This window comes from Chaetodon trifascialis, chromosome 10 (assembly GCF_039877785.1).
Source record: "Chaetodon trifascialis isolate fChaTrf1 chromosome 10, fChaTrf1.hap1, whole genome shotgun sequence".
Lineage (NCBI taxonomy): Eukaryota > Metazoa > Chordata > Actinopteri > Chaetodontiformes > Chaetodontidae > Chaetodon > Chaetodon trifascialis.
The window spans coordinates 29,611,315-29,620,134 of NC_092065.1; the positions used below are offsets into that span (position 1 = coordinate 29,611,315).

Here is an 8,820-nt window from a genome sequence, read left to right on the forward strand (position 1 = left end):
CGTAGATGTCTAAACAGGAAGTGAAGCAGCACGCTTCATTCTTCCCGCACGTGACCGCAGTTGCTGTCGTCGTTAGCAGACATCCTCAATGCCGGTGAGTTTATTAAATGTATCCAAGTTATTCAGCACACAGACACTCGTCTCTACGAGCGGAAGTTAATGGAAGCGTCGCTTCCGGGTCACGGTGCGTGTTCGTGGACAGTTTGTTCAGACTTGATGGAGCAGCTAGATGTTAGCATTAGCAGCCTGACTGCTGCCACACTGTTCTCAGAAAAGACGCCGTTTAAAAAGTGTTTGCTCGTCGGTGAGCGGACAGACCTGCCAGAGCAACACTTTAATCTTTCAGCACATGTTTATGACTCTCTAGATATTTCGGCATACTTTTGATTTTCCTAAGTTCAATTAAATGTGAATAAAACCTTATTTTCGTGCCTCACCGCTGTCCAGATCAACTTGCCGAGCTATGGGAGTAACGTTAGCTGCATAAGTTAATTTTCTCTGACATATGTGAGGCGTTTTATTGGCCGGTTCGAATAATAAATTATAGTCTACAGATTGTCGTTTGTTGGCTGTGCGCTTATGCAGGAGCATTAAATGAGCTGTTTTTTGACTGTTGTTCCGCTCATGGCGGCCAAACGAGCCCCAAACAGCTGAGCATTTAAAGCCAGTGACTGTTGGTGTGCTAACAGGACGAGCCGCCACGATGGCAGCAGGCAGGCTGAGTTTCAGTAACATCACCGCCCTGGCTCCGATGGTCCGGGTGGGCACTCTTCCCATGCGGCTTCTGGCTCTGGACTACGGAGCTGATATCGTGTACTGTGAGGTGAGGATGACTTCCGTAGACCAGAGGGCCTCTTTGTGTCACCCGTTAACTCTGCTGTCCGTTTCAGGAGTTGATCGACATCAAGATGGCCCAGTGTCACAGGGTGGTGAACGGTAAGAATCCCCCCCAGAAGGGGCTGGGAGCTCATGATCCAGATCAGGACTCGTGGACAGCAGACAGACGCAGCGCCGCACTGTGTGTCTGACATCCTGGTCTTTACTGTGTGTTCGTCAGAGGTGCTGGAGACGGTGGACTTTGTCGCTCCGGATGGTCGAGTGATGTTCAGGACCTGCGACAATGAGAAGGACAGAGTCGTCTTCCAGATGGTGAGACAGGAAACATCTGGACCAGACTACAGAATCTGCTGTCAGTTTGCTGGACGTGGACACTCAGCGCTCTGTCTTTTTTAGGGAACCGCTGACCCAGACAGAGCGCTGATGGTGGCCCAGCTTGTGTGAGTCTCTAATTGAGCCCTGAAAACGCCGCTGGAACGTGTTTCCGGCGTGAACGCGCTGCAGACGGCAGCCAGACACCGAGACACGGCCTGATTTCATTCCCAGGGTCATCGTTAAAATCCCATTTAAAACGAGCTCAGAGTACTAAGCATTAAACAGCACGTCTGCAGGGGGAGCAGAAAATGTCTGAAATGCATTGAGTAAGCTGAAGTCGCCAGGGAGCCATTTTGTATCCCATGATGCATTGTTGAACCTGGCCGTTTAAACACCAGCTGATGTGTGTGTGCGTGTGTTACACAGGGAGAAGGACGTGGCCGCCATTGACGTGAATATGGGCTGTCCGAAAGAATACTCCACTAAGGTGAGTTTCCTGCCACTAAGCAACCTGCTGCTCTGACCCTTGACCTCTGGCTGACCTCTGACCTGTTGCAGGGCGGGATGGGAGCCGCTCTTCTGTCGGATCCCGAGAGGATCGAGGCGGTGAGTGCGTTTGTCAGGTGATCTGCTCAGCGGAGAGAAGGTCGGCGTGAAGTCGGGAACGTTGAAAAGAGTTTGTGTGTTTTTCAGATCCTCAGGACGCTGGTCTCTGGACTGTCCGTCCCCGTCACCTGTAAAATCAGGATCCTGCCTTCGGTAAGATGCTCTTCATCATCATCATCATCATCATCATCATCACTTCATCGTTGTTTGCTCCTGATTACAGATTCTTTAAGATGCTTTTCTCTGATTTATCATGTGACGTCTCGACATGTTTGTACTGTATTTTATGTTTTACTTTGTTTTACTTTATGTTTTACTTTGTTTTATTTTGTTTTATTTTGTTTTACTTTTTGTTTTACTTTGTTTTTCTTTATGTTTTACTTTGTTTTTCTTTATGTTTTACTTTGTTTTATTTTGTTTTATTTTGTTTTACTTTTTGTTTTACTTTGTTTTACTTTATGTTTTACTTTGTTTTACTTTATGTTTTACTTTGTTTTACTTTTTGTTTTACTTTGTTTTACTTTATGTTTTACTTTATGTTTTACTTTGTTTTATTTTGTTTTATTTTGTTTTACTTTTTGTTTTACTTTGTTTTATTTTGTTTTATTTTGTTTTACTTTTTGTTTTACTTTGTTTTATTTTGTTTTATTTTGTTTTACTTTTTGTTTTACTTTGTTTTATTTTGTTTTATTTTGTTTTACTTTTTGTTTTACTTTGTTTTACTTTATGTTTTACTTTGTTTTTCTTTGTTTTACTTTGTTTTGCTTTTTGTTTTTCTTTATGTTTTACTTCGTTTTACTTAATGTTTTACTTCGTTTTACTTTGTTTTACTTTGTTTTATTTTATGTTTTACTTTATGTTTTACTTTTTGTTTTACTTTATGTTTTACTTTGTTTTTCTTTATGTTTTACTTCGTTTTACTTTATGTTTTACTTTGTTTTACTTTATGTTTTACTTTGTTTTATTTTGTTTTATTTTGTTTTACTTTATGTTTTACGTTGTTTTTCTTTGTTTTCCTTTTTGCTTTTTGTTTTTCTTTATGTTTTACTTCGTTTTACTTAATGTTTTACTTCATTTTACTTTGTTTTACTTTATGTTTTACTTTGTTTTATTTTATGTTTTATTTTATGTTTTACTTCGTTTTACTTTATGTTTTACTTGGTTTTACTTTATGTTTTACTTCATTTTATTTTGTTTTACTTTATGTTTTACTTTGTTTTACTTTTTGATTTACTTTATGTTTTACTTTGTTTTATTTTGTTTTACTTTATGTTTTACTTTGTTTTACTTAATGTTTTACTTTGTTTTATTTTTTTACTTTATGTTTTACTTTGTTTTATTTTGTTTTATTTTATGTTTTACTTCGTTTTACTTTATGTTTTACTTGGTTTTACTTTATGTTTTACTTCGTTTTATTTTGTTTTACTTTATGTTTTACTTTGTTTTACTTTTTGTTTTACTTTATGTTTTACTTTGTTTTATTTTGTTTTACTTTATGTTTTACTTTGTTTTACTTAATGTTTTACTTCGTTTTATTTTGTTTTACTTTATGTTTTACTTTGTTTTATTTTGTTTTACTTTATGTTTTACTTTGTTTTACTTAATGTTTTACTTTGTTTTACTTTATGTTTTACTTTGTTTTATTTTGTTTTACTTTTTGATTTACTTTGTTTTACTTTGTTTTTCTTTATGTTTTACTTTGTTTTACTTTTTGTTTTTCTTTATGTTTTACTTCGTTTTACTTTATGTTTTACTTTGTTTTTCTTTGTTTTACTTTATGTTTTACTTTGTTTTTCTTTGTTTTACTTTTTGTTTTACTTTGTTTTTCTTTATGTTTTACTTTGTTTTACTTTTTGTTTTACTTTATGTTTTACTTTGTTTTACTTTATGTTTTACTTTGTTTTACTTTATGTTTTACTTTGTTTTATTTTGTTTTACTTTGTTTTACTTTGTTTTATTTTATGTTGTACTTTACGTTTTACTTTGTTTTTCTTTTTGTTTTACTTTGTTTTTCTTTTTGTTTTACTTTGTTTTTCTTTTTGTTTTACTTCATGTTGTATTTTACGTTTTACTTTATGTTTTACTTTATGTTTTATTTTACGTTTTACTTTGTTTTATTTTATGTTTTATTTTCCGTTTTACTTTATGTTTTATTTTCCGTTTTACTTTGTTTTCCTTTACGTTCTTCGTTAGGCTGGCAGCGTCCCACTAACGCCTTCTGGATCTGCTTTCAGCTGCAGGACACGGTGGATCTGGTCCAGAGGATTGAGCGGACCGGCGTGGCTGCGGTCGCTGTTCATGGCAGGTAAACCACTACTGTCACCAAGTTCTCCTCCTGAATTGTTCAGCAGCAGCTCATAAGAAGTGAAATCAGCAAAGCGAAATGAGTTCGGAATGAATGGAGGCTTTCATCAGCTCGTCAGGTGCTGCAGGAGCCTCTGCTTCCTGATTGGCCAGAGGGCTGCCTACTTCGCCCTGGCGTACGATGTGTTTACGTGCAACGTTTCTGTGTCGTTCAGGTTGAAGGAGGAGCGGCCCCGACATCCCGTCCACTGTGACTACATTCAAGCCGTTGTTCGGGCGGTTTCCATCCCCGTGATCGCCAAGTAAGCATCTGCTCCGCTCAGCATCAGATCAGCCTGCAGGCGTTGCCTCAGCTGACCTTTCTATGACACAGCATTTCTGTCCGTCCCCGTCGTCTCTCCTCGTCCACGCTGAGGGTTGGACGGACATTCACCTTTCATCGATGAGACTGACTAAATAAAACTGAGCTTTTCAAAGAGAAGCGAGTGCATTTGGATGTTTCTTTCCAAAAAGCTGCTGCTCAGCGTCGACTCACACATATTTTAGTGTCCTTCAACATTAAATAACTAAAGCAGGTTTGACAGACGCACTCGCCGGACAGAAGACCAATCAGAGAGCTGCTTTGTTGATTTGTGTCGTGTCTCCTGCAGCGGAGGTTCTCTGGATCTGGTGAAGACGAACGCCGACATCAAAGAGTTCAGGAAGGCGACGGGCGCCTCGTCCGTCATGTTGGCCCGCGCCGCCATGTGGAACGCGTCGGTGTTCAGCCGCCACGGACAACTTCCTGTGGAGAGGGTCATGGAGGAATACCTCAAATATGTGAGTTACTGCTTGATGTCAGAGCCACGTTTTAAAAGTGCTTCAGCTTCACCAAAAACACACCAAAGTCCAGCTGAACTGTCGGAACGTCTCTGAACTGAAGCTCCTCCTTCACAGGCGATCCGATTCGACAACCATGCCTTCAACACGAAGTACTGCCTGTGTCAGATGCTGAGAGACAAGGTGGAGTCTCCTCTGGGGAAGAAGGTGCAGGCGGCGCAGACCAACGGCGACATCAGGTACAAGACTCCTGATCAGGTGTCACACTTATCAGGTGTCACGCTGACCAGGGGTCATGGCGATCAGGTGTCACGCTGACCAGGGGTCATGGCGATCAGGTGTCACACTGATCAGGTGTCACACTGATCAGGTGTCACACTGATCAGGTGTCATGGCGATCAGGTGTCACACTGATCAGGTGTCACGGCGATCAGGTGTCATGGCGATCAGGTGTCACACTGATCAGGTGTCACAGCGATCAGGTGTCACACTGATCAGGTGTCACACTGATCAGGTGTCACAGCGATCAGGTGTCACACTGATCAGGTGTCACAGCGATCAGGTGTCACACTTATCAGGTGTCACACTGATCAGGTGTCACACTGATCAGGTGTCACGGCGATCAGGTGTCACACTGATCAGGTGTCACGGCGATCAGGTGTCACACTGATCAGGTGTCACGGCGATCAGGTGTCACACTTATCAGGTGTCATGGCGATCAGGTGTCACACTGATCAGGTGTCACGGCGATCAGGTTTCATGGCGATCAGGTGTCACACTGATCAGGTGTCACACTGATCAGGTGTCACGGCGATCAGGTGTCACACTTATCAGGTGTCATGGCGATCAGGTGTCACACTGATCAGGTGTCATGGCGATCAGGTGTCACACTGATCAGGTGTCATGGCGATCAGGTGTCACACTGATCAGGTGTCATGGCGATCAGGTGTCATGGCGATCAGGTGTCACACTGATCAGGTGTCACACTGATCAGGTGTCACGGCGATCAGGTGTCACACTTATCAGGTGTCATGGCGATCAGGTGTCACACTGATCAGGTGTCACGGCGATCAGGTGTCACACTTATCAGGTGTCACGGCGATCAGGTGTCATGGCGATCAGGTGTCACACTGATCAGGTGTCACACTGATCAGGTGTCACGGCGATCAGGTGTCACAGTGTCTTGTTGCGTTGCAGCGAGGCCTTCGGGCTGCAGGAGTTCTACCAGCAGACCCAGGAATGGCTGCAGACCAGGAGGGACGCCCTGCAGAGCACCAGCCAGCCGGACCGACCCGTGATGGACGGAGACATCACCTCCATGGCGGTCAAGTTTGAGCGGTGGGTCCAAACGAGATGTTGTTTCGCATCATTCAGCTGAGTTCAGCACAGCTTTGCACAGCTTGGCTTTAACTAGGAGTCACAGCCTGACGTAGCTTAGCATTCAGGTGAAAGTGATGCTAACAGGCCTGGGCCCAGGTGTGACCAGCTCACCTTGTGCTTGTGCTTGTAGGAGGGAGTATCCTCCTCAGATCACCCCCAAGATGTTCCTGCTGGAGTGGAGCCGCAAACAGAAGTTGGAGCAGCCGCAGTACGAGACGGTAAGAAGGTCCAGAGTTAAGATGAGATGAGATGGGACTTTATTAGTCCCTCGCCGGGGAAATGATGTCACCTCCGCTGACTTCTCCATCCGATCGATAACTGCGCTGATCGATGGGAAAACTCCACCTGAGCAGGACATCGATTCCTTAAAAAAGAACTGAATGAAAAATGTGAAAATGAGCACAGAAAGAAGCAAAAAGCTGCTGAATGAGAGAAAAGATCAGTCAGATCTGATCCAGCAGCGTCATGAAAGGCCACAGGTCACTTAACTTAACTTAACTTAACTTAACTTAACTTAACTTAACTTAACTTAACCACTTCACTAAGTTTAATTTAATTCTAATAAGAGGTCTGATTAATCAGCTTAGAGCTCAGTGAAGGTGTGCTTCATCAGGGGGGGTGTGTGTGTGTGTGTGTGTGTGTGTGTGTGTGTGTGTGTGTGTGTGTGTGTGTGTGTGTGTGTGTGTGTGTGTGTGTGTGTGTGTGTGTGTGTGTGTGTGTGTGTGTGTGTGTGTGTGTTTTCAGGTTCAGCGTTCTCAGGATCGAGCCTTTCAGTCTGTTGTGACTGTGGCGGAGAAGAAATACAGATCTTCACTGTGGTCAGTACACACACACACGCACGCACGCACGCACGCACACACACACACACTCTGGTGTTACACGTTCTCTTGTTTTTTTCAGGGAGAAGTCGAAGAAGTTCGCCGAACAGGCGGCCGCCATTGTCTGTCTGCGAGTTCTGGGGATCCCGGAGGGTCGCCTCGGAGAGGAAGACTCCGGTCTGGTCTGCAAGAGGAAGAGGGAGGGGAGGATGAACGGCAGCACTGAGGAGGAGGAGGGGAAGAGGAAGAGGGAGGGGAGGAAGAATGGCAGCACAGGGGAGGAGGAGGAGGGGAGGAGGAAGAGGCACATCGGTAACAGCCAGCAGGAAGTGGACGGCGGCCCGTTCTCCGGATCGGCCGCAGACTTGATGAAGAATTGGATGCAGGACGTGTCTCCGCCGCTGATGGACGTGTGATGTTCAGGGAACGTCCTTCATCAGCTCTCCTTGGTTCGTTTCGAATCATCTGGACTTTATTTTCAGCTGCTCCGACTTCATCATCAAACCAGTTTGCATGCGTTCAGACTGGGATGTGCCCAGTACAAACACCGTCATCCACTCGGTGAGACAGGAGAGGGTCTTCGATGTTGGCCCCCCCGCAGACAGCAGGGGGCGGTGCTGGACTTCATCACTTCAAATGCTTCATTTTAACAGAAGAACTTTTTTCTTTTAATCCAGATTTTTGTTGGTGGGCCATAAATGCATCATTTGTCTCCTCGCTGAGTCCTTTTGTCTCTGCTGAGGACAGCTGATGTTAAATGAGTTTTACTCTAATATTTGGTCTCATCTGTTTCTCCATTGTTCACCTGAAGAAGGTTTTGTCCTGGTTTCATTTTCATCTTTTTCTTTTTTGTTATTTTCTGTGCTTCATCCTGATGAGTCTCAATAAAAACTATGAAACGCATGAAAAATGCTGCGTTCAGGGGACGTTTTCCTTCAGAGTGATGAGCCAGGCTTCTGAAATGAGGAAGTAACACCTGCGTGTCCTTTTGTCTTTTTTATAAGTCTTAAATCCTGAATTGAACCTGAGAGACACCCAGCATGTGACGTCATCACCGGGCTGGCTCATGGTGCCTTCAGGGACGCAGCGTGATATGAGCACTGCCTGAGCACACAGAGGAACCGACAAAGGTGACGCCAAATGCAACCTTAAAATGGAAAGTTGCCACACCTGTAGTGTTTTAAAACAGAGATAAACCACGCTCTTCAGTTTGTGAACGTATCTGTTTTATTTTTAAAACCTGTCTGTGAAAAACAAACCTGTCAATTGTTAAACTAACATAAACTGTTGAACTGTACAGGAAACAGGAAGTACTAAAACATGCGAAACACAAAGAAGTGTCATGAAGCTAGAATGATGTGCAGAATTAAACCTGTAGTTTTACCTGAGTCTGTCCATCACATTCTGTCCTACAGTCAACAATTACAGCTTTACATTTTGTGATAATTGTAATTTAAAGACAGCTGTGTCATTCATTTAGAGTTCTATCATTTTAATCTGTTTTGAATAAACCAAAGATTGCTTTTTGTCATGAAAGTATATGAATGCATCGTTCAACCGTTGGCACACAGCAGATTCCATACGTAAAGAAATTTAAATTAGGGATAGTAACAATAAATATAATAAAATATTAACTGCATTACAGAATTTAACTATTAACAATTAAAATATAGAATTATCCATTTAGAATGTTTAAGATGTTTAAGCCTGGTTTTAAAGTATTTTAACACGTAACTTTGAT

General features: G+C 42.7%; 1 protein-coding gene across 2 annotated transcripts; it reads left to right on the top strand.

Annotated features, from left to right (window-relative positions):
- Positions 1-15: 15 nt before the first annotated feature.
- dus2 (dihydrouridine synthase 2) lies at positions 16-8,612 on the top strand. Of its 2 annotated transcripts, XM_070971885.1 has the most exons (16): positions 16-94; positions 690-823; positions 891-936; positions 1,058-1,149; positions 1,234-1,277; positions 1,579-1,639; positions 1,711-1,758; positions 1,846-1,911; positions 3,993-4,063; positions 4,278-4,364; positions 4,713-4,881; positions 4,999-5,120; positions 6,079-6,219; positions 6,392-6,479; positions 7,006-7,079; positions 7,162-8,612. In XM_070971885.1, exons 2-16 carry the CDS (start codon positions 704-706, stop codon positions 7,493-7,495), a joined length of 1,563 nt encoding a protein of 520 aa, XP_070827986.1. In that variant the 5' UTR covers positions 16-94; positions 690-703; the 3' UTR covers positions 7,496-8,612. The 2 variants fall into 2 exon arrangements, with proteins under 2 accessions (XP_070827986.1, XP_070827987.1); XM_070971886.1 differs by lacking the exons at positions 16-94; positions 690-823; positions 1,234-1,277 and having other exon boundaries at positions 855-936.
- The last annotated feature ends 208 nt before the right edge of the window (positions 8,613-8,820 follow it).

Excerpts from the sequence above, each read along its gene's own strand:
- dus2 (XM_070971885.1), top strand. The coding sequence starts at position 704 with ATGGCAGCAGGCAGGCTGAGTTTCAGTAACATCACCGCCCTGGCTCCG. Across the intron at positions 5,121-6,078 it reads CAGACCAACGGCGACATCAG|CGAGGCCTTCGGGCTGCAGG; the intron begins GTACAAGACTCC and ends GTTGCGTTGCAG. Across the intron at positions 6,220-6,391 it reads ATGGCGGTCAAGTTTGAGCG|GAGGGAGTATCCTCCTCAGA; the intron begins GTGGGTCCAAAC and ends TTGTGCTTGTAG.